The following is a 25276-nucleotide window of genomic DNA, read 5'->3' as shown; positions in this document are numbered from 1 at the left end:
TCACAAAAACCAGCAAGCCCTATGATGAAACTGGCTCTCATGAGGACTGCCACAGGAAAGGAAGACCCAGAGTTACCTCTGCTGCAGAGGATAAGTTCATTAGAACTATCAGCCTCAGAAATGTCAGCCAAAATAAATGTAGAGTTCAGAGGAGACTGCGTGAATCAGGCCTTCATTTTTGAATTGCTGCAAAAAACAACACTAATAAAGGACACAAATATGAAGAAGAGACTTGCTTGGGCCAAAAAACATGACCAATGGACATTAGACCGGTGGGAATCTGTCCTTTGGTCTGATGAGTCCACATTTTTGGTTCCAACCGCCGTGTCTTTGTGAGATGCAAAGTAGATGAACGGATGATCTCTGCATGTGTGGTTCCCACCATGAAGCATGGAGGAGGAGGTGTTTAGATCTCAATCCAGGTTCCTCTCTCTCTGGTCATTGTGCCTCAGATTAATCTATTGTTGAGCCAGCGGCTGCAGGGTCTCTTTGTGTCTTCACTGGTCCACTACCCACCTGACAAGGTATGGTCAGGTCAGCTTCCCAAGAGTCACAGGAGCGGGGCAGCCAATTAAAAGGAAGATGGTCATGGTAAATCTGTTGGACCTTTATTAGCTTATTTCAGCTCACTGTACCCTTTAAGGATCCACTCCAGGTTATAAGTGTAGTGACCCAAACATTCTACAGCGATATACTGTGGTAGGCTACAGAGATGCACCCCCGTTCATTCGTCCTCACTTGTATGGACCATTTGTCCTCGCGTGCACAGTCCTGCTCACAGACCCCCGAGCTCTTGCATTCTAGCACCCATCTCCCACTGGAGCCTACAGGTCTGGGGTCATAACCTCTGATATCTTGATCATCATCTCACCTAAGCCTATTACCCCTGTAATGCCCGGGGTGTAGTGGAGGAAGAAGTCAGGCGCAGGAAGCAGAGAGTTCAGGGTAGCGCTACTTTTAATACACCACACCGGTGAAACGACGCCAACCCAAACAAACGCCCCAAACACGGGGAACTTAAACAGTTCAGCAAAATACACACACATGGACAACCGTGACCTACAGTCGTGTACAACCGTACACTGAAAATAATCCCGCACAACCAGCAGGCGGGCCGGCTGGTAAATAAAGCCCAACCATTTATCCTAACTAAACACAGGTGCAACTAATAAACAGAAAAGGGGGAAAAGGGATCAGTGGCAGCTAGTAGGCCGGTGATGACGACCGTTGAGCGCCACCCGAACAGGAATGGGAGCCACCTTCGGTAGGAGTCGTGACAACCCCTTATTTGTGGCCGGCTGCTCAATAACAATGACACAGGGCCCGGCCAAATAGTCAGCCCTTAGCCCAAGTTTTCACCTTCAATAAATACCAAAACACATTCCTTTCCAAAGAAAGCTGGCACATTTCCCACCAGCTGACCTGAGGCAGGAATGACAGTCAATACCGGTGAACTCTCTCTCTCCCTCACTGTGTACATTTGCATCTGACATTTGCATCTGACAAAAAATATGTTATAATATGTTATCTTCATACTTGCTTATGTGGTGACATAGATAAAGACAGAGAAGACAGAATCTACATGCCAGGAGGTGTCTGAGAAAGGCCTGAAAAATTGTCAAAGACTCCAGCCACCTGAGACATGGACTGTTCTCCATGCTCCCGTCCAGCAGGTAGTACCGGTGCATCAAGGCTCAGACCAACAGACTCATAAAAAGCTTCTAACCCTTGGTCATAAGACTGTTAAACGGCTAACCACTACTGCTCCCCCTTATACTTACGCTGCTACTAAAATTATTATTGATTCCATTTATTACTACCACCACGCTGCTGTTCATTTATTATTGATTGCCATTATCATAGGTATTTATCTATTTATCCTGCTACTGGTCACTATTGATCCTGTTTACATGTATATATTACCATTAGTACATAGCTAAAAGTATTTCTATATTCCTGCTACAGTCACTTTTCATCCCTGGTTGTGCTGTATATCCGCCTATCATGCCTACACTGACACTCTTACATAAACATAAAATCAAATCAAATCAAATCAAATGTTATTTGTCACATACACATGGTTAGCAGATGTTAATGCGAGTGTAGCGAAATGCTTGTGCTTCTAGTTCCAACAATGCAGTAATAACCAACAAGTAATCTAGCTAACAATTCCAAAACTACTGCCTTATAGACACAAGTGTAAGGGGATAAAGAATATGTACATAAAGATATATGAATGAGTGATGGTACAGAGCGGCATAGGCAAGATACAGTAGATGGTATTGAGTACAGTATATACATATGAGATGAGTATGTAAACAAAGTGGCATAGTTAAAGTGGCTAGTGATACCTGTATTACATAAAGATGCAGTAGATGATATAGAGTACAGTATATACGTATAGATATGCGATGAATAATGTAGGGTATGTAAACATTATATTAGGTAGCATTGTTTAAAGTGGCTAGTGATATATTTTACATCATTTCCCATCAATTCCCATTATTCATGTGGCTGGAGTTGAGTCAGTGTGTTGGCAGCAGCCACTCAATGTTAGTGGTGGCTGTTTAACAGTCTGATGGCCTTGAGATAGAAGCTGTTTTTCAGTCTCTCGGTCCCAGCTTTGATGCACCTGTACTGACCTCGCCTTCTGGATGATAGCAGGGTGAACAGGCAGTGGCTCGGGTGGTTGTTGTCCTTGATGATCTTTATGGCCTTCCTGTAACATCGGGTGGTGTAGGTGTCCTGGAGGGCAGGTAGTTTGCCCCCGGTGATGCATTGTGCAGACCTCACTACCCTCTGGAGAGCCTTACGGTTGTGGGCGGAGCAGTTGCCGTACCAGGCGGTGATACAGCCCGCCAGGATGCTCTCGATTGTGCATCTGTAGAAGTTTGTGAGTGCTTTTGGTGACAAGCCAAATTTCTTCAGCCTCCTGAGGTTGAAGAGGCGCTGCTGCGCCTTCTTCACGATGCTGTCTGTGTGGGTGGACCAATTCAGTTTGTCTGTGATGTGTACGCCGAGGAACTTAAAACTTACTACCCTCTCCACTACTGTTCCATCGATGTGGATAGGGGGTGTTCCCTCTGCTGTTTCCTGAAGTCCACAATCATCTCCTTTGTTTTGTTGACGTTGAGTGTGAGGTTATGTTCCTGACACCACACTCCGAGGGCCCTCACCTCCTCCCTGTAGGCCGTCTCGTCGTTGTTGGTAATCAAGCCTACCACTGTTGTGTCGTATGCAAACTTGATGATTGAGTTGGAGGCGTGCGTGGCCACGCAGTCGTGGGTGAACAGGGAGTACAGGAGAGGGCTCAGAACGCACCCTTGTGGGGCCCCAGTGTTGAGGATCAGCGGGGTGGAGATGTTGTTGCCTACCCTCACCACTTGGGGGCGGCCCGTCAGGAAGTCCAGTACCCAGTTGCACAGGGCGGGGTCGAGACCCAGGGTCTCGAGCTTGATGACGAGCTTGGAGGGCACTATGGTGTTAAATGCCGAGCTGTAGTCGATGAACAGCATTCTCACATAGGTATTCCTCTTGTCCAGATGGGTTAGGGCAGTGTGCAGTGTGGTTGAGATTGCATAGTCTGTGGACCTATTTGGGCGGTAAGCAAATTGGAGTGGGTCTAGGGTGTCAGGTAGGGTGGAGGTGATATGGTCCTTGACTAGTCTCTCAAAGCACTTCATGATGACGGAAGTGAGTGCTACGGGGCGGTAGTCGTTTAGCTCAGTTACCTTAGCTTTCTTGGGAACAGGATCAATGGTGGCCCTCTTGAAGCATGTGGGAACAACAGACTGGGATAGGGATTGATTGAATATGTCCGTAAACACACCAGCCAGCTGGTCTGCGCATGCTCTGAGGGCGCGGCTGGGGATTCCGTCTGGGCTGCAGCCTTGCGAGGGTTAACACGTTTAAATGTTTTCCTCACGTCGGCTGCAGTGAAGGAGAGTCTGCATGTTTTGGTTGCGGGCCGTGTCAGTGGCACTGTATTGTCCTCAAAGCGGGCAAAAAAGTAATTTAGTCTGCCTGGGAGCAAGACATCCTGGTCCGTGACGGGGCTGGTTTTAATTTTGTAATCCGTGATTGACTGTAGACCCTGCCACATACCTCTTGTGTCTGAGCCGTTGAATTGCGACTCCACTTTGTCTCTATACTGACGCTTAGCTTGTTTGATTGCCTTGCGGAGGGAATAGCTACACTGTTTGTATTCGGTCATGTTTCCGGTCACCTTGCCCTGATTAAAAGCAGTGGTCTGCGCTTTCAGTTTCACGCGAATGCTGCCATCAATCCACGGTTTCTGGTTTGGGAATGTTTTAATCGTTGCTATGGGAATGACATCTTCAACGCACGTTCTAATGAACTCGCTCACCGAATCAGCGTATTCGTCAATGTTGTTGTTTGATGCAATACGAAACATATCCCAGTCCACGTGATGGAAGCAGTCTTGGAGTGTGGAATCAGATTGGTCGGACCAGCGTTGAACAGACCTCAGCGCGGGAGCTTCTTGTTGTAGTTTCTGTCTGTAGGCAGGGATCAACAAAATGGAGTCGTGGTCAGCTTTTCCGAAAGGAGAGCGGGGCAGGGCCTTATATGCGTCGCGGAAGTTAGAATAGCAATGGTCCAAGGTTTTTCCTGCCCTGGTTACGCAATCAATATGCTGATACAATTTAGGGAGTCTTGTTTTCAGATTAGCCTTGTTAAAATCCCCAGCTACAATGAATGCAGCCTCAGGATATATGGATTCCAGTTTGCAAAGAGTCAAATAAAGTTTGTTCAGAGCCATCGATGTGTCTGCTTGGGGGGGAATATATACGGCTGTGATTATAATCGAAGAGAATTCCCTTGGTAGATAATGCAGTCGACATTTGATTGTGAGGAATTATAAATCAGGTGAACAGAAGGACTTGAGTTCCTGTATATTGATGTGATCACACAACGTCTCGTTAACCATGAAGCATACGCCCCCGCCCCTCTTCTTACCAGAAAGATGTTTGTTTCTGTCGGCGCGATGCGTGGAGAAACCAGCTGGCTGCACCGACTCCGATAGCGTCTCTCCAGTGAGCCATGTTTCCGTGAAGCAAAGAACGTTACAGTCTCTGATGTCCCTCTGGAATGCTACCCTTGCTCGGATTTCATCAACCTTGTTGTCAAGAGACTGGACATTGGCGAGAAGTATGCTAGGGAGTGGTGCACGATGTGCCCGTCTCCGGAGTCTGACCAGAAGACCGCTTTGTTTCCCCCTTTTACGAAGTCGTTTTTTTTGGGTCGCCGGCTGGGATCCATTCCGTTGTCCTGGGTGAAAGGCAGAACACAGGATCCGCTTCGCGAAAGTCATATTCTTGGTCGTACTGATGGTGAGTTGACGCTGCTCTTATATTCAGTAGTTCTTCTCGACTGTATGTAATGAAACCTAAGATGACCTTGGGTACCAATGTAAGAAATAACACGTAAAACAAAAAAAAAATGCATAGTTTCCTAGGAACGCAAAGCGAGGCGGCCATCTCTGTACACACACTCACACAAGCACCACTACACACACACCCACCCACTATGCTGCTGTCATACTATTATTATTATTATTATTATTTATCCTGCTACCAGTCACTTTTCCTAATCCCTGCCTACATGTAAATATCTACCTCAAATACCAAAGTATCCCTGCACATTGTAAATTTACCCTGTACAGTATATACAGTTGAAGTCAGAAGTTTACATACACACTAGCCAAATATATTTAAACTCAGTTTTCACAATTCCTGACATTTAATCCTAGTAAATATACCATTAGGTCAGTTAGGATCACCACTTTATTTAAAGAATGTAAAATGTCAGAATAACAGTAGAGAGAATTATTTATTTCAGCTTTTATTTCTTTCATCACATTCCCAGTGGGTCAGAAGTTTACATACACTCAATTAGTATTCGGTATCATTGCCTTTAAATTGTTTAACTTGGGTCAAACGTTTTGGGTAGCGTTCCACAAGCTTCCCACAATAAGTTGGGTGAATTTTGGCCCATTCCTCCTGACAGAGCTGGTGTAACTGAGTCAGGTTTGTAGGCCTCCTTGCTCGCACACGCCTTTTCAGTTCTGCCCACAAAATGTATATAAGGTTGAGGTCAGGGCTTTGTGATGGCCACTCCAATACTTTGACTTTGTTGTCCTTATGACATTTTGCCACAACTTTGGAAGTATGCTTGGGGTCATTGTCCATTTGGAAGACCCATTTGCAACCAAGTTTTAACTAGCTGACTGATGTCTTGAGATGTTGCTTCAATATATCCACATAATGATCAATCCTCATGATGCCATCTATTTTGTGAAGTGCACCAGTCCCTCCTGCAACAAAGCACCCCCACAACATGATGCTGCCACCACCTTGCTTCATGGTTGGGATGGGGTTCTTCGGCTTGCAAGTCTCCCCCTTTTTCCTCCAAACATAACGATGGTCATTATGGCCAAACAGTTCTATTTTTGTTTCATCAGACCAGAGGACATTTCTCCAAAAAGTACGATCTTTGTCCCCATGTGCAGTTGCAAACCGTAGTCTGTCTTTTTTATGGCGGTTTTGGAGCAGTTGCTTCTTCCTTGCTGAAAGGCCTTTCAGGTTATGTCGATATAGGACTTGTTTTACTGTGGATATAGATAATTTAGTACCTGTTTCCTCCAGCATCTTCACAAGTTCCTTTGCTGTTGTTCTGGGATTGATTTGCACTTTTCGCACCAAAGTACGTTCATCTCTCAGAGACAGAACTCGTCTCCTTCATGGGCGCTATGACGGTTGCGTGTTCCCATGGTGTTTATACTTGCATACTATTGTTTGTACGGATGAACGTGGTTCTTTCAGGTGTTTGGAAATTGCTCCCAAGGATGAATCAGACTTGTGGAGGTCTACAATGTTTTTTTCTGAGGTCTTGGCTGATTTCTTTTGATTTTTCCATGATGCCAAGCAAAGAGGCACTGAGTTTGAAGGTAGGCCTTGAAATACATCCACAGGTACACCTCCAATTGACTCAAATGATGTCAATTAGCCTATCAGAAGCTTCTGAAGCCATGACATTTTCTGGAATTCTCCAAGCTGTTTAAAGGTACAGTCAACTTAGTGTATGTAAACTTCTGTCCCACTGGATTTGTGATACAGTGAATTATAAGTGAAATAATCTGCCTGTAAACAATTGTTGGAAAAATTACTTGTGTCTTGCACAATGTAGATGTCCTAACCGACTTGGCAAAACTATAGTTTGTTAACAAGAAATTTGTGGAGTGGTTGAATAGCAAGTTTTAATGACTCCAACCTCCTACTTCAACTGTAGCTCCCTTTCTTATTTCTCATGTTAGATTTATTTTGGTTATTATTATTATATTGAATACTGCACTGTTGGGTAAGGCTTGCAAGTTTATCATTTCACTGTACTTGTTCAAATGAAAACTAAATCTTCAAACTTGAAATAGAGAGAGGCGGGTCGTTGAGTTGGCACTCTGCCCAGTCGTCATACCGTTTGTGTTCCATGGAACTCCACCATGAACCCACCCCCACTTCTGCATAAAGAGTGCACAAACTATTCAGACTCAAACAAACCGACTAACACAACTACTGACGTATCTGAGGAGAGAAGAGGAAAGGAGAGGAGAGAAGAGAAGAGAAGAGGGACTTTTTATGAAGACATAGTTTATATTATCGGGGGTGTCTTGACTGGACATACTCAGAAGACTCCAGATGTGTGTAGTTAGAGTCTTCTAACAATAATCTACCAGTACTGTAGTATTTGATAACAACACAGCAAAGGTCGACAGGCAGACACTATTTGTCCCACGAACGATGTTCAACAGAATGCAGGAGCATGTTCTGACAGAATGACAAGTGAGTAACTGCAGCTGCTTCACACACATCTGTTGAAACAGTTACTTGTAGTGTGCTCACTATAAGGTGAGCACACTACATCCTGTGGCATAAAGGTCCAGACCTCTTGGAAGAGGTCATTGTACTCGCATATAAGGCTGAAGTATTTGTTTTCAGCAGAATGCTGTTTGACTGTAGTACTGTATATATAGGATTTTGTTGTTGTTAACATAGCCGTTGCCTCATGCTGGCAGGTATAACTGATCATTTTCCTGTGGTTTGTAACATTTGCATCAGCGAACAGACCTAGACGAGCAGAACAACATAACTCGTGTTCACCTGAGGACACACTTCCTCATTCCAATGTAAATGCCTAGTGCTATTTTGGGTATGGTGGTCCTGTCCAGAAACAACCACACACCCTTAAAACCTAGGTCCTAGGCAGGTCTAAGCAACATGGTAATAGTGCCACCTTTCCCTAACAGTTAAATAACATAATATAAATGATTCTGCTGATAATGATGATGATTATGATTAAAAGGATGGTCAATGGTCATGATGCCAACGATATTGAATACTGTGATAATGGTGATAGCGATTATGATAATGGGGGTGATAGTGTTGATAAAGAGGGTAATAATAACGATGATGGTAATGATGATGAAGATGATTATGGTGATAGTGATAATTACGCCTATGATGATGCCTCTGTGTCTCTCCCCAGCTCCGTGGCTTGAAACGTCCCACTCGCTCGACTACACCCTTCCACCAGTGGTCATTCACCTTGGTAACCACACGACGACAGCATTGAATAGCAACCAGTCCTGTAGTGGTGATGACGAGATCTTTAAGTACCGAGCCTACACTGTCACCTACCTACTGGTGTTCCCTATGGCGTTTCTTAGCAACATTGGAGCGCTGTTTGTGTTCCTGCGACTGATGCCCAAACGGTCTGCGTCCTCTGTCCTCATGACCAATCTCGCCCTATCAGATGCATGCTTCTCCCTTACCCTGCCGCTGCGATTGGCCTACTACTTCAGAGGCGCTCGCTGGGACCTCCCTGATTGGCTTTGCCGACTGTGTGTGTTTTGCTTCTATCTCAACCTCTACACCAGGTACAGTACACACACACACAACCTAATTATCAGAATGTGAGTTGACACTGGTTGCCCAGAAAGACACTTAACTAATAAACTATGTCTTAACTATTCTTCCCTACAGCGTTCTCTTCCTTACTGGATTGAGCGTGCTCCGTTGGCTGGCCGTGCTGAAGCCTCTCCGTCATCGAGCCTTGGCCACGCCCCTTCGTGCCTTATTGGCTTGCTTGGGCATTTGGCTGTTTGTGGGCGGCGCTTCAGTCCCATTCCTGTTTTCGGGGACCAGGGTGAGGGCGGGACTAACACGCTGCTTCGAGCCACGTAACCCTGCCTCCTGGAAGATGATCTTCATTCTCAACTACGTGGGCATGACATTCGGCTTCCTGATCCCGTTCCTCACCATCCTCGGTTGCTACGGCTGCATCATCCACCGACTGACAGCTACAATTTCGTCAGCATTAGGGTTGACTGGTAGCCTGAACAGGAACAAGATACGTAACCAGGGGAGACGTCGGCGCCGGCGCCGGTCTCTGCGTCTGGTCGCCATGGTGATCTGCACATTCCTACTGTGCTTTCTGCCCTATCACGTGGCTCGCTCACTGCACCTGCACGCGGTGGTGGGCAGGTGGGGCTGTGTTGCTACGGCGACACTGCAGCGGGTGTTGGTGGTGACGCTGTGTCTAGCGGCGGCCAACAGTGCGGTTAACCCTCTGTTGTACTACTACTCCGGGGAGTCCTTTAGAGCGGTCATACGCAGCGCCTCGTCACGACGACGGTCCTTCTCCTCCTCCTTCACTCAGGGCAGCCTGCTGCTCTCTCGCAGAAAGAAGACCACAATGCATACAACAGCAACAATGCGAGACTCACCCCTCGCTCCACCCCTAACCCTTCCTGGGTCCCTACCAGACACACCCCTCGCTCCACCCCTAGCCCTTCCTGGGTCGCTACCAGACACAAACCTCGCTCCACCCCTAACCCTTCCTGGGTCGCTACCAGACACAAACCTCGCTCCACCCCTAACCCTTCCTGGGTCGCTACCAGACAGAACCCTCGCTCCACCCCTAACCCTTCCTGGGTCCCTACCAGACACACCCCTCGCTCCACCCCTAACCCTTCCTGGGTCCCTACCAGACACACAAAGCCGTGTGGAAGACAGTCTATAAAGGGTTCAAAACCTATTTGCCCTATACCCCACCTCTACTTACAGACACTGAGACCTGAACACCTAGTTACATTCTCCAGAATCAGAGACACTTTGCTGCACATGTAAAATGGAGCCCTGAGGCCTGAACCAGAACCACACACACACACACCCACACGGAGACACTAACCTTTAGGTTTCCGAGGCACTTTGTGGGTGTGCTCTCTGTTATTTCCATTCCCGCTGCCCGGCCGGCAGCCACAGGTGCCGGGCCTACTTTTGTTTGATTGTTTATTATCCCAGTGTTAATCATTACACTCTTCATAGATGTATCATATAGGTTGAAAACAGTTTGCACAAGTCCCACAGGCTTACATTTGTAGGTTAAATGTAATAATATCTTCAGTTGATCATAGTGACTGACAATTGTTGCCTACGTAATACATATTTAGTTTTTTCCTTGACATTGAAGTAACGGATATATTTGATGCAAGGGCTTCGAATACCATATGCGTCTCATAAAAGACCTCATCCAACATCAAGAGGCTCTTGTCCAGTTTGACATTGCAAATAAAGTTAGCAGGACCATTGGAGACCAGCCAGACCTCATGCAGAGATTTGATGAAGACTGTTGGCTGAAGCCAGAGTCTGGAAAGCACTCAATCTCAAGGACATCTGAGGATATCAACCATATAGTAAGTGTGCTTCTTGATCAGGTGTGTACCTGATCAAGATTACTTTGACACCTGTCAGGTTTTACCAAAGCTTCCAGAACATCCAAATAAACCTGTTGCGCAAATTGGACTATGAGAAACTAGTGTTGTGGATCAGCAACCCCAAACTGAAATCACACTGTGAGAAGAACAAACTGTCTGCTCATTTGGCACGCAGACAGAGGCCCAAAGTTGACAGTTGATTTCAGCTGTAGTGCTGAGACCCTAGAATATAAATTGTTATCTTAAATGCCACAGTTAGAGAAGTGATGTAAGTAATGGGAAAGAATAAGTAGTACTGAAACCAATGACAATGTAGACTCACAAAATGTATATTTATTTTTATAATGTTCAGTGGCGTGTATTCATGGTTGCCAAGGGAAGCCAGGCTGCCCACAAAAAATTTACCAAAAAATAAATTATTAATTTATCTTTCGTCTCTGTGTTTCATAATTGTCCTTCAATTTGAAAGAAGCTGTATGTTTCTCACCCTCTGTCTTTGTATGTGTAGGCCATCTGATGCTGTCTGGTCAAAAAAGAGTATGACATTGTTGCCGCCTGTAGCATTTAATGCAAGGGAGTTTATGCCATGTGTAACTCTGTGTTGTTGTTTTTGTCGCACTGCTTTGCCTAATCTTGGCCAGGTCGCTGTTGTAAATGAGAACTTGTTCTCAACTGGCCTACCTGTTTAAATAAAAGGTGAAATAAAGAAAATAAATATATAAAAAGTAGAGCTCCTAGAGATTATACATTCCTTTATTGACAGGAAACGTTTTTTGGTGAAGCCGGCTATATTGTGGTAGCGTTATTTTCTGCCACCAGTCACCAGAACATTGCACAACTCAGGGAGTCCAACTAATACACAGACTTGCGATGTGTCCCCAAGCTATTTGACCCACGTATGCAGTGACGATTCCTTGAGAGTTCAGAACACAAACCCGATCCTCGATTATCAGAGGAGAATCTACTACTACCATCAATTTAACCACTTTCAATAAATCGCAGACTGTCGCCACACTTGATACACTAAACATTTACCGTACCCTGTAGGTTTGACACGCCAAAATGTATATTTTCTTTTGTAGAGTGTTCAAGCAGAGTTGTAATGCCTTCATCGACTAAATGTTGTGTGTAGAGCACATTTCTGGCAAAACAGAATTTAAAAAATTCTCCATGTTTTCTTCCATTTTCTGCAATGTTGCAAACTGGCTAGCATAAGGACCAACTTTCTACAAAATGTGTCCTACCTGGTCGGAAAACAGTGACGAACATAAAACGTACCACCCCCTTCAACCGGCGTGTGGGGGGAGGGTTCTTGAAATGTAACATCCAATCAAAATCTTGCCTCTGGGAGCCAGCGGACCATTCAAACCTTTTTTGCAATACTATAACAATAATAATTATAATTATAATTATTTTATTTTAATTGCAGAAAAAACAGTATACTTACAAGAAGTATCAAATCAACGTTTATTTGTCACGTGCCCTGAATACAATATGCCTAGTCTACTGCTGTCTCGGCTAGTTCTTATTGTTTTATTTCAATGTAGAGTCCTCAGTCCCGCTCAAAGTGCCTTTAGATAGCGCTTTGTCCCACCCCCCACACATGTGGAGACCTCATCCTGGCTTAACTGGTGCCTCCAGAGATGAAACATCTCTCATCGTCACTCAATGTACTCACATCTTACCATACCCTTGTCTGTACATTATGCCCTGAATCTATTCTACCCCACCCAGAAATCTGCTCCTTTTATTCTCTGTGCCCAACGCACTAAACAACCACTTGTTATAGCCTTTTGCCATACCCTTAGCCTACTCCTCCTTTGATCGCCTGGTTAAAGGTTAAGCCAGGCCCTGTAGCCCCCAGCATCACACCTATTCCCCAGGCGCTATCATTTGTTGACTTCTGTAACTGTAAAAGCCTTGGTTTCATGCATGTTAACATCAGACGCCTCCTCCCTAAGTTTGTTTTTTTCACTGCTTTAGCACACTCCGCCAACCCTTATGTCCTAGACGTGTCTGAATCCTGGCTTAGGAAGGCCACCAAAAATTCTGAAATTTCCATCCCCAACTACAACATTTTCCAACCAAGATAGAACTGCCAAAGGAGACATGTTGAAAATGAGACATGTTGAAAATGTCAGTTAAGACACCTGCCAGTTGGTCAACACATGCTCGGAGCACACGTCCTGGTAATCCACCTGGCCCCGCGGCCTTGTGAATGTTGACCTGTTTAAAGGTCTTACTCACGTCAGATACGGAGAGCGTGATCACACAGTCATCTGGAACAGCTGATGCTCTCATGCATGCCTCAGTGTTGCTTGCCTTGAAGAGAGCATAAAAGTGATTTAGCTTGTCTGGTAGGCTCGTGTCACTGGGCAGCTCTTGGCTGTGCTTCCCTTTGTAGTCTATTGGTTTGCAGGCCCTGCAAACACAGACAATGATAACATATGCTAGGGGGTACAACAAATGACAGATTACACAAAGACATAAAAGATGCACACATATTTTGTAACAGCTTTCTTATTGGAAGAATGTAGAAAGGTCTTAATCTACTGCTCAAATTCCTTATAGAAAACACGTTTGAGTTTTTTTATTTGTGAATTTACATTTATGAATATTACTTTTTTCCAGTAGCACAATTAGATTTAAGAGGGAAAATTGTTTTTCTTTATCCTTTTTATAGTTAAGGAATCAAGCAGCACATTCTCCCATAAAAAAAACAAAAGTCATCAAGAATACGAACAAATATAAAACTATGAATATCTTTCCATAATTTCTTTACATGTAGACAATGCCAAAATAAATGCAAAACTGTTTCTGGATGCTCAACACAAAAAGCACAGTTAATGTTAATGTCTTTTTTGAGTTTCTTCAGGTAACGATTCTCAGGGTCGAATTTATGGATCATTCTGAAAGAGACCTCTTTGACCTTGTTAACAAACAGGCATTTGTGTGGCAATAACCAGACTTTTTCTAACAGATATTATTGACAAATGAATTCCAGTAAGTTGTGGCATAAGGTATGGATACAATATCCCTTTGAAATAAAGCACATATCGATCTGTTGTTCTGATGGAGCAAGGAGAAATACATTTTTCCTATTGGAGATTCAACTGGATTAAGCGAGGGTAGGTCATAAAGGTGAGGTCTGGTTACACCTCTAAACAACATGAGAGGTCCAGATGGAATAGCATCAAACTATGGCGAACTCTCTATTGTGTAACAGGGATATTGTAACGCAATAAAAAAAATCCTCATAATTGAGTAACAAACCTTCTACATAAAAGAGTTGCCTCACCAGCAGGATATGATTATTAAACCAGTTCTTAAAACTTAAGACTTGTTTCTATACAAAATATCCTTAGAAATGGAATCCAGCCGGTCGCTCTCTATAATGTTAGAAATCATTATGGATGAGTTGGGAAACTATGGCATCACAATACCCGAAGAGAGAATGTGGAGAAAAGGAGGGATTTTGCACTGTGTGTTTGGACCTCAACAGACAGCACAGCCCTGTGGTGGAAGGGAGAGGGAGCAGCAGTCAGTCACCAAGGAGGAGTGAAACTAACAAGTTACCCCTCACCACTGTCTGACACAGGGACAGATATTCTTTATACCTTCCTGATGATGAGGATAAGTTAGGGGGTAGACCGGTACATGATCCTAGATCTGTATGGTTATGGAAAGTGTCTACTTAGAGCATGAAACTGAGCAAAGTGCGATGATAATGGGCCATATAGGCTAACTCATGGGGCTGAGAGACAGGCGATGACATAAGAGTTACGGTGGGTTCATTGACAAGGCCACAAATGCTTCACTATTTACAGAAGCACAGAGAGGCGTAGGGTAGCCAGCACGCAGCAGCACTACACGTCCCTCTGTTCCCGTGAGAACAACACACAGAGAAGATCCATCCACTGTCACAGCAAACCCCAGGAGGCCCTTTGCATCATTCAGAACATTGCTTTGCTCTCACACTATGTAGGCCTGGTTTAAGTAGTCTTAATAGTTTGATGCACATAGCAAAACAACTGTAACTGTTAAAGGGGCAATCTGGGATTTGGGATTTGAAAAACATCAAATGTGCTTCATGAAATGCCATAAAATTATACTTGTGTTGCTTTGTTTGCTAACTGGCTAGCTTTATTGATGACACCACCATTTAAATTGAAGCTAATAATAACTAGCTAACCAGCCAATGTAACCCTTTCCTCCAAATTTGTGGGAGCTAGCTAAAAGCTATGAATATGCCCTGAACATAACCCCCTCTAATAATGAAAGAGAAGGATTACTGTGTTGAATTTGGTCAAGTCAGATGGGAGAAAGAGCACCAGTAAGAAAGTGACTCAGCCCCTGTAATAGGGTTAGAGGCAGAGAATCCCAGTGGAAAGAGGGGAACCGGCCAAGCAAAGACAGCAAGGGCGGTTCGTTGCTCCAGAGCCTTTCTGTTCACCTTCACACTCCTGGGCCAGACTACACTCAATCATATGACCCACTGAAGAGATGAGTCTTCAGTATAGACTTAAAGGTTGAGGACGAGTTTGCGTCTCTCACATAGGTAGGCAGACCATTCCATAAAAATGGAGCTCTATAGGAGAAAGCCCTGCCTCCAGCTGTTTGCTTAGAAATTCTAGGGACAATTAGGAGGCCTGCGTCTTGTGACCATAAAGTACCTGTAGGTATGTACGGCAGGACCAAATCAGAGAGATAGGTAGGAGCAAGCCCATGTAATGCTTTGTAGGTTAGCAGTAAAACCTTGAAATCAGCCCTTGCCTTGACAGGAAGCCAGTGTAGGGAGGCTAGTACTGGAGTAATATGATTAAATTTTGGTGTTCTAGTCAGGATTCTAGCAGCCGTATTTAGCACTAAATTAAGTTTATTTAGTGCTTTATCCGGGTAGACGGAAAGTAGAGCATTGCAGTAGTCTAACCTAGAAGTAACAAAATAATGGATTCATTTTTCTGCATCATTTATAGACAGAAAGTTTCTGATTTTTGCAATGTTACGTAGATGGAAAAAAGCTGTCCTTGAAACAGTCTTGATATGTTCATCAAAAGAGAGATCAGGGTTCAGAGTTTTATTTGAGACGACTGTACAACCATCAAGATTAATTGTCAGATTCAACAGAAGATCTCTTTGTTACTTGGGACCTAGAACAAGCATCTCTGTTTTGTCCGAGTATAAAAGTAGAAAGTTTGCAGCCATCCACTTCCTTATGTCTGAAACACAGGCTTCTAGCGAGGGCAATTTTGGGGCTTCACCATGTTTCATTGAAATGTACAGCTGTGTGTCATCCGCATAGCAGTGAAAGTTAACATTATGTTTTCGAATGACATCCCCAAGAGGTAAAATATATAGTGAAAACAATAGTGGTCCTAAAACGGAACCTTGAGGAACACCGAAATTTACAGTTGATTTGTCAGAGGACAAACCATTCACAGAGACAACCTGATATCTTTCCGACAGATAAGATCTAAACCAGGCCAGAACTTGACCGTGTAGACCAATTTGGGTTTCCAATCTCTCCAAAAGAATGTGGTGATCGATGATATCAAAAGCAGCACTAAGGTCTAGGAGCACAAGGACAGATGCAGAGCCTTGCCATTAAAAGGTAATTTACCACCTTCACAAGTGCAGTCTTAGTGCTATGATGGGGTCTAAAACCAGACTGAAGCATTTCGTATACATTGTTTGTCTTTAGGAAGGCATTGAGTTGCAGCGCAACAACTTTTTTTTTTTAAATTGAGAGGAATGGAAGATTCGATATAGGCCGATAGTTTTTTATATTTTCTGGGTCAAGGTTTGGCTTTTCAAGAGAGGCTTTATTACTGCCACTTTTAGTGAGTTTGGTACACATCCGGCAGATAGAGAGCCGTTTATTATGTTCAACATAGGAGGGCCAAGCACAGGAAGCAGCTCTTTCAGTAGTTTAGTTGGAATAGTTCAGTTGGAATTAGTCTGCAGCTTGAAGGTTTAGAGGCCATAATTATTTTCATTGTTGTGTCGAGATTTAGTACTAAAACACGAGTGTCTCTCTTGATCCTAGGTCCTGGCAGAGTTGTGCAGACTCAGGACAACTGAGCTTTGAAGGAATACGCATTGATAATTATGTGGATATATTGAGGCAACATCTCAAGAATCTCAGTCAGGAAGTTAAAGCTTGGTCGCAAATGGGTCTTCCAAATGGACAATGACCCCAAGCATACTTCCAAAGTTGTGGCAAAATGTCATAAGGACAACAAAGTCAAGGTATTGGAGTGGCCATCACAAAGCCCTGACCGCAATCCCGTATAAAATGTGTGCGCAGAACTGAAAAAGTGTGCGCTAGCAAGGAGGCTTACAAACCTGACTCAGTTACACTAGCTTTGTCAGGAGGAATGGGCCAAAATTCACCCAACTTATTGTGGGAAGCTTGTGGGAGTCTACCCAAAATGTTTGACCCAAGTTAAACAATTTAAAGGCAATGCTACCAAATACTAATTGAATGTATGTAAACTTTTGACCCACTGGGAATGTGATGAAAGAAACAAAAACTGAAATAATTCATTCTCTCTACTATTATTCTTACATTTCAAATTCTTAAAATTAAAAGTGGTGATCCTAACTGACCTAAGACAGGGAATTTTTACTATGGTTAAATGTCAGGAATTGTGAAAAACTGAGTTGAAATGTACTAGGTGTATGTAAACTTCTGACTTCAACTGTAGAGTTCAGTGTGTCAAATCGGAGGGCCTGCTGTTCGGACCTCTGGCAGTCTATTTTCTCTGTTTTTATCAATGATGTTGATCTTGCTGCTGGTGATTCTCTGATCCATCTCTACGCAGACGACACCATTCTGTATACATCTGGCCCTTCTTTGGACACTGTGTTAACACACCTCCAAATGAGCGTCAATGCCATACAACACTCCTTCCTTGACCTCCAACTGCTTTTAAATGCATGCTCTTCAACCGATTGTTGCCCGCACCCGCCCGACTAGCATCACAACTCTTGACGGTTCTGACTTAGGTATTTGTAGTTGTCTACATATTCTAGGTGTCTGGATAGACTGTAAACTCTCCTTTCAGTCTTAAATTAAGCATCTCTAATCCAAAATTAAATCTAGAATCGGCTTCCTATTTCACAACAAAGCCTCCTTCACTCATGCTGCCAAACATACCCTCGTAAAACTGACTATCCTACCGAACCTTGACATCGGCAATGCCATTTACCAAATAGCCCCCAACACTCTACTCAGCAAACTGGATGTAGTCTATCACAGTGCCATCCATTTTGTCTCCATTTTGCCGCCTTTCCTTCCAGTTCTGTGCTTGCCAATGACTGGAACGAATTGCAAAAATCACTGTAGCTGGAGTCTTATCCCTATCTAACTTTAAGCATCAGCGGTCAGAGCAGCTTACCGATCACTGTACCTGTACACAGCCAATCTAAAAATTGCACACCAAACTACCTCATCCCCATACTGTTATTTATCCTCTTGCACCCCAGTATCTCTACTTGCACCCCAGTATCTCTACTTGCACATCATTATCTGCACATCTATCACTCTAGTGTTAATGCTAAATTGTAATTATTTCACCTCTGTGGCCTATTTTTGCCTTACCTCCCTACTCTTCTACATTTGCACACACTGTACATAGATTTTTCTATTGTGTTATTGACTGTACATTTGTTTATGTGTAACTGCGTTGTTATTTTTGTCGCACTGTTTTGCTTTATCTTGGCCAGGTCGCCGTTGTAAATGAGAACTTGTTCTCAACTGGCCTACCTGGTTAAATAAAGGTGAAATAAAAACATGCTTTATTCATTTCGGGCCCAGGCAATTTGGCTGGGAACCAATCCTTTTCCAGATATTTTAGGGATCTCTATAGATGTACAGATGTAGGGAAACATTGGCCTTAGCTAGCCTGTTTTATACTTTAATCTGGCCCAGCACCTCTTGTAAAGAGTACATTTTATGTATCATTGCATTGTGCTTTGTCAGTCCTGAAAGACCGGGTTTCGATGCAATTTGCCTATCTCGGTATTCTATTGTAATACATTCTATATCCAATAGATGGCTCCATATATCATCTGTTTCAGTCTGATTCCCCAAAGATACACAGTACAGTTATATCTACTATAGATACTACAGATTTTCAAAACATGTTATTTATGAATAATGTTTGCAGGGTTTTTGATAACAAAAACAAGTATATAGACAGAATGAATGCATTAATAGCATCTATAGACCAGAGTAAAGTTTGCTTTGTCCAAGCACCATTCATTGGTTTAACTTCCATTCCTTCACAGCCTTTTTTGAGCCACAGGGCTGAACAATATGAAAAAGCTATCTTTAAATCGGGGCAATTCTCCCTTTCAGTAATAGAAATCGACAAAGCATTGCAGTCACATGTAGATTTCCATGTGTATCATTATAAATAGAAAAACCTTCTGCATCAGCCCTAGTCCTAAAAGGTTATGGACTGTCATTCAATTTCTAAAGCCCAAATGTGGCCCTTGAAATTGGCAGTTTACATGTTTTTTCCCACTTGACCTCATCCCTACTATTGTGCATTTTCCTCTCTGTACTCCGTCTGTGGCTGGATCGCTCTATCCGATTGTTCCTGGGAATTTAGTGGGAGTAAAATATCCAATACAAATGCCAAATGAGCAATGCATTGCTGCAGCCTAATAGATATTATCAGGGAGCTGAGTGGTTCAAATTAGAAATAAATGATTTTCCATGTCTTCTTCAGCTCAGTCAGTCCCCACCCCCAGCTCTGCTCTGCCCACACTTCCATACTGAGCCCAGTGAAAATACAAAGAATCCATCTCTATCCAAGTGTCAGACTGCTCCAAAGTGTCTCTCAGTACCCTGTTGCTAGGTAACGTGTTTAGAATGCTGCTGTTCATTCAGACTTCCCGACCATTCATGCGTTGCTGTATGCCTCTCTTCGCAGAACTTTTATTAACATCCCGACTAGTAGCTGCTGCCTTCATTGCTTCCTGTTTATATTTAGAATGCATGGACCAACAGCAGCACTGCTGGAATACAAGAGACATTGTTGCTTTACAGATATATTTTGGAGCTCTTGGTGGTTTAATATATGACCAATGACCATATAAACTGTATGTTCTGGGTGTTGTGGTAATGCTTGTCTTTTTGCTTGGTTTGAAATAAACCTAGCCATTGGTCACACAAGGCTCCAGTCGGTCTGATAACATGTGACATTTACCACCTTTATTTAACTGGGCAAGTCAGTTAAGAACAAATTCTTATTTACAATGACGACCTACTAGGGGAACAGTGGGTTAACTGCCTTGTTCAGGGGCAGAAGGACAGATTTTTACCTTGTCAACTCAGGGATTCGATCCAGCAACTTTTCGGTTACCTGCCCAACACTTGGGCCCTGCCACCCCGAGATATGATTGTCACGGTACTATGCGTGTTTGTGTTTAATTTCCATGTATGTGTTGATAGGCGATTGAGTACCATCGGGTAGAGACCTGATGGCTCTGATGAACAGATATGAAGAGCAGTTTGATGATGCTATGGCCCAGTTTTACCTGATCGAATAAGTGGGCTGCCATTCCACGCTGTGCATCAGATGGGCATTTTAACACGCTCAAATGTGCTGTACACCTGTGTACTGCTTATGTGAATCCCAGAATAGCATTGTGACTGGTAGAGTCAAGGTTCAAATAAGGTTGCTACAAGTATAAGAGCCAAATAATAGTCACTCTTTGTTAGATCTCTCACCTGGGTTGTCAAATTGTTTGTTCTGGTCTCGGCTCCTCCCTGTCCTTCCATTCCCATTTGCTTTCTCCTGCATTCTCTCACATCCTCACTTCTTTCCTGTTGCAGAGATGTCAAACCAGAGAATGTTCTCATTGATTGCATGGGATACAACAATCTAGTAGACTTTGGTTCAGCTGCCAAGCTCACTGCTAATAATAAGTTAAAATCTTTACTTTGAATGATCACACATCAGATAGTGACACAATTGTAAATACCAAATGTAATAAATATCCCAAAGATGGTTCCTTATTTTTCATTTTGAATGTGTGGAGAAGGTTCCGCATTTTCATTTTAACACAAACGGAATGCAATGGAAAATCGTTAACGACTCCAGCCACCCAAGCCATAGACTGTTCTCTCTGCTTCCACATGGCAAGCAGTACTGACATCAACAGGCTCCTGATCAGCTTCTATCCCAAAGCCATAAGACTGCTAAATAGCTAGCAGAATGGTTACGGGGACTATCTGAGTTGACCTTGTACTATTTTTTGTATCATCTCTATGCCCACTCACAGGACTCAACACACTCACTGCACACTGACACTCCAACATGCACCCAAACATGCACACACATTTATACTGACTCCACACACACTCAAATACAATCATCATTTATGCTGTTGCTATTCTGTTTATCATATATCCTGATGCCTAGTCACCTTACCCCTATACATATCTACCTCTATAAGTAGTATCCCTGCACATTGTAAATATGGTGTTGGAACTAGGGCTGTTGTGGTGACCGTATTACCGCCACACTGGCGGTCATGAAAGCAGTCAAATTCCACGTGACTGTTTAGTCACGGTAATAAGGCCTCTACAAGCTCTGATGCTGCTGATGGTCATAGAAGCCTACCAAACTTGCTAACTGTCTGGTACTCAGCACTCTATTGTCCCTCTAATCACTCTGACTTGAATACAAATGTATTCAAAAATCTAATCAAACACTTCATGAGAGCCCATGAGCTCATGTTGCGTATCATTTCAATAGGCTATGCAATTGTGTGAGAAAACAGTGATGGCCTCTATTAAATAGAGGATCCCATTAGCTTTCTATAGGCTAGGCCTACAATATTTATTTCTCAACTTTGCTAATATTAAGCACATGGCTTCTCTTTACAACAGGAGTATAATCTACCTGGCTGGCATGAAAATGAACCACAGGAAAATAATCCTCCAATTGCTATTCAAGTGCATAGATAACATCTATTTTCTTCCCCTGCCCCGGTTTCGAGATAGGTGCATAATAATGGTCCAGTCTAAATCAAAACAATTTTCACAAATATAATATTTAGTATATGTGAAGACGAGATTAAATCAAGAAAAGTCTGATGGGTGATAGGCTAATATTATCTCTTGAACTATATATTATCACTGATGCCCAGCATAAGGCAAGAAACAATGCATGCCTTTTTGTTGCGACTCTTTTAAAATCAATCATATTCACACACCTCATGTAACCTAGCCCATAGGCCTATATGTTTTGATAAGGTTTGTATCACAACTAAAGTGGCCAAATAACTTTTTAAAATTGAGCACATTAATCCACTTAACAATGGGTGGAGAACCTAACTGGCATACATACAGTTGAAGTCGGAAGTTTGCATATACCTAGATTGGAGTCATTAAAACTTGTTTTTCAACCACTCCACAAATTTCTTGTTAACAAACTATAGTTTTGGCAAGTCGGTTAGGACATCTACTTTGTGCATGACAAGTAATTTTTCCAACACTTGTTTATAGACAGATTATTTCACTGTATCACAATTCCAGTGGGTCAGAAGTGTACATACACTAAGTTGACTATGCCTTTCAACAGCTTGGAAAATTTCAGAATGTCATGGCTTCAGAAGCTTCTGATAGGCTAATTGACACAATTTGAGTCAATTGGAGGTGTACCTGTGGATGCATTTCAAGGCCTACCTTGAAACTCAGTTCCTCTTTTCTTGACATCATGGGAAAATCAAAATAAATCAGCCAAGACCTCAGAAAAAAACATTGTAGACCTCCACAAGTCTGGCTAATTCTTGGGAGCCTTTTCCAAATTCCTGAAGGTGTCACATTCATCTGTACAAACAATTGTAAGCAAGTATAAACACCATGGGACGACGCAGCCGTCATACCACTCAGGAATGAGACGTGTTCTGTCTCCTAAAGATGAAGGTACTTGGGTGCGAAAAGTGCAAATCAATCCCAGAACAACAGCAAAGGAACTTGTGAAGATGCTGGAGGAAACAGGTACAAAAGTATCTATATCCACAGTAAAACGAGTCCTAAATCCACATAACCTGAAAGGCCGCTCAGCAAGGAAGAAGCCACTGCTCCAAAACTGCCTTAAAAAAGACAGACTGCGGTTTGCAACTGCATGTGCAACTGCACATGGGGACAAAGATCATACTTTTTGGAGAAATGTCCTCTGGTCTGATGAAAGGAAAATAGAACTGTTTGGCCATAATGACCATCGTTATGTTTGGAGGAAAAAGGGGGAGGCTTGCAAGCCGAAGATCACCATCCCAACCGTGAAGCACGGGGGTGGCAGCATCATGTTGTGCGGGTGCTTTGCTGCAGGAGGGGCTGGTGCACTTCACAAAATAGATGGCTGGATGAGGAAGGAAAATTCTGTGGATATATTGAAGCAACATCTCAAGACATCAGTCAAGAAGTTAAAGCTTGGTCGCAAATGGGTCTTCCAAATGGACAATGACCCCAAGCATACTTCCAAAGTTGTGGCAAAATGGCTTAAGGACAACAAAGTCAAGGTATTTTAGTGGCCATCACAAAGCCCTGAGAACATTTGTGAGCAGAACTGAAAAAGTGCGGCGAGCAAGAATGCCTACAAACCTGACTCAGTTACACTAGCTTTGTCAGGAGGAATGGGCCAAAATTCACAAAAAGCTTGTTGTGGGAAGCTTGTGGAAGGCTACCCGAAACGTTTGACCCAAGTTTGTAGCAATTTAAAGGCAATGCTACCAAATACTAATTGAGTGTATGTAAACTTCTGACCCACTGGGAATGTGATGAAAGAAATAAAAGCTGAAATAAATCATTCCCTCTAGTGTAATTCTGACATTTCACATTCTTAAAATAAAGTGGTGATCCTAACTGACCTAAGACAGGGTGTTTTTACTAGGATTAAATGTCAGGAATTGTGAAAAACTGAGTTTAAATGTATTTGGCTAAGGTGTATGTAAACTTCCAACTTCAACTGTATGCAGTACATGAGTTTCAGGTTTGGGGATGATAATTTTCACCATAAAAATGCACCTTTGATAATAAAAGCATTACATGCATAATCACATTTCCGGTCACTTTTGATGGTGTTTTTCCGCTAAATGGAACATTTAGCTTATAGCCTACTATGGTGTGTGCATTGCTGCATTTTTAATGTGAAGAAATAGCCTAATAGTTTATCAACATGTTAAGCTAAATGTTCTGATCTGTTGCGTTAGCCTTATTGCATAAAAAAAAGTTTTTGATGCTAGTGGTTGTATTAATTTGGGATCTATCACATCCCACAACTGTCCCAGACTATGTTTGGAATATTTCTTTCTCGCACAATAGAATACATCAACTTTTGTACTATGGGGAAAGTAGATTGACATCGGCTAGTGCTTTTGCTGTTTGTTAGGCCTACTCATCTTGTTGGCTGACAAAAAGTAAATGTGGACAGTTCTTCCAACATGCGCCTCAGAATTGGATAAGGATGCGTGCAGTTGTGTCCCCAATGTGTCTGTCTTCACTTGTAGCCTGTGAGAAAGACCCAATCACGTGACGGAGAGCCATGTGAGTGAGAGGTGTTTCGGAGCACACAGCATGCAGGGAGAAGGGAATTATAATTATTATACTCAGCCTAAGGGCACAACGGCCTCTGGCTGCAAAAAGCATGGATTTTTTTAGGGGGCATTACGGCCACACAAAGGGGATGCTGCTGGAAAATTCGAGGCATTATCAAGTCCTTGTCAAATTGTGAGTGAGAGAATGATGAAGTGTGTACAGCCAGTACAAAAAAAACAAAGCAGAGCTCATCCCTTTCTTGCAACTTTTTACTAAATCGTCATTAGAGTTGCATCATGCTATCAGACCTCAGGATAAGACCAGGATACAGACAATTCGAGGTGACAAATGTTTATTACAAAAACAGCGGGCAGGCAAACGACAGGTCAAGGGCAGGCAGAGGTCAGTAATCCAGAGCAGAGTCCGAAAGGTACAGAACAGCAGGCAGAGGTCAGTAATCCAGGGCACTGTCACAAGGTACCGAACGGCAGGGTCAGGGCAGGCAGAATGGTCAAAACCTGGAAAACTAGAAAACAGGGACTAGAGAGAAAACAGGAGTATGGCAAAACCGCTGGTAGGCTGAACAAGACGAACTGGCAACAGACAAACAGAGAACACAGGTATAAATACACAGGGGATAATGGGGCAGATGGGTGACACCTGGAAGGGGGTGGAGACAAGCACAAAGACAGGTGAAACAGATTAGGGTGTGACAATGCAGCCTTAGAATGTAATACAAATCTAAACATATAGCCCAACGTTTGTATCACAACTAAAGTTACATAAATAACTCTAAATTAAGTATATAGGAGTACCTGTTTCTTTGTTAACCGCTTTTATTCAGCTTTGTTCAATTGTATTCTTCATGCTATAAAATAATGCCACGGAATTCTAAGCAAATCTTGTCTGCTAAATGAACTAGTGCAGACCAC

General features: G+C 43.1%; 1 protein-coding gene across 1 annotated transcript; it reads left to right on the top strand.

The window, feature by feature from the left end:
* The first annotated feature begins 7531 nt into the window (after window positions 1–7531).
* LOC110529003 (cysteinyl leukotriene receptor 2-like) lies at window positions 7532–11454 on the top strand. The gene is made up of 3 exons (XM_021611154.2): window positions 7532–7856; window positions 8560–8950; window positions 9057–11454. Exons 1-3 carry the CDS (start codon window positions 7850–7852, stop codon window positions 10093–10095), a joined length of 1437 nt encoding a protein of 478 aa, XP_021466829.2. The 5' UTR covers window positions 7532–7849; the 3' UTR covers window positions 10096–11454.
* The last annotated feature ends 13822 nt before the right edge of the window (window positions 11455–25276 follow it).

Source organism: Oncorhynchus mykiss, chromosome 7, assembly GCF_013265735.2.
Source record: "Oncorhynchus mykiss isolate Arlee chromosome 7, USDA_OmykA_1.1, whole genome shotgun sequence".
NCBI classification, from domain to species: Eukaryota; Metazoa; Chordata; class Actinopteri; order Salmoniformes; family Salmonidae; genus Oncorhynchus; species Oncorhynchus mykiss.
This window is presented reverse-complemented; position numbering and strand designations above follow the sequence as displayed.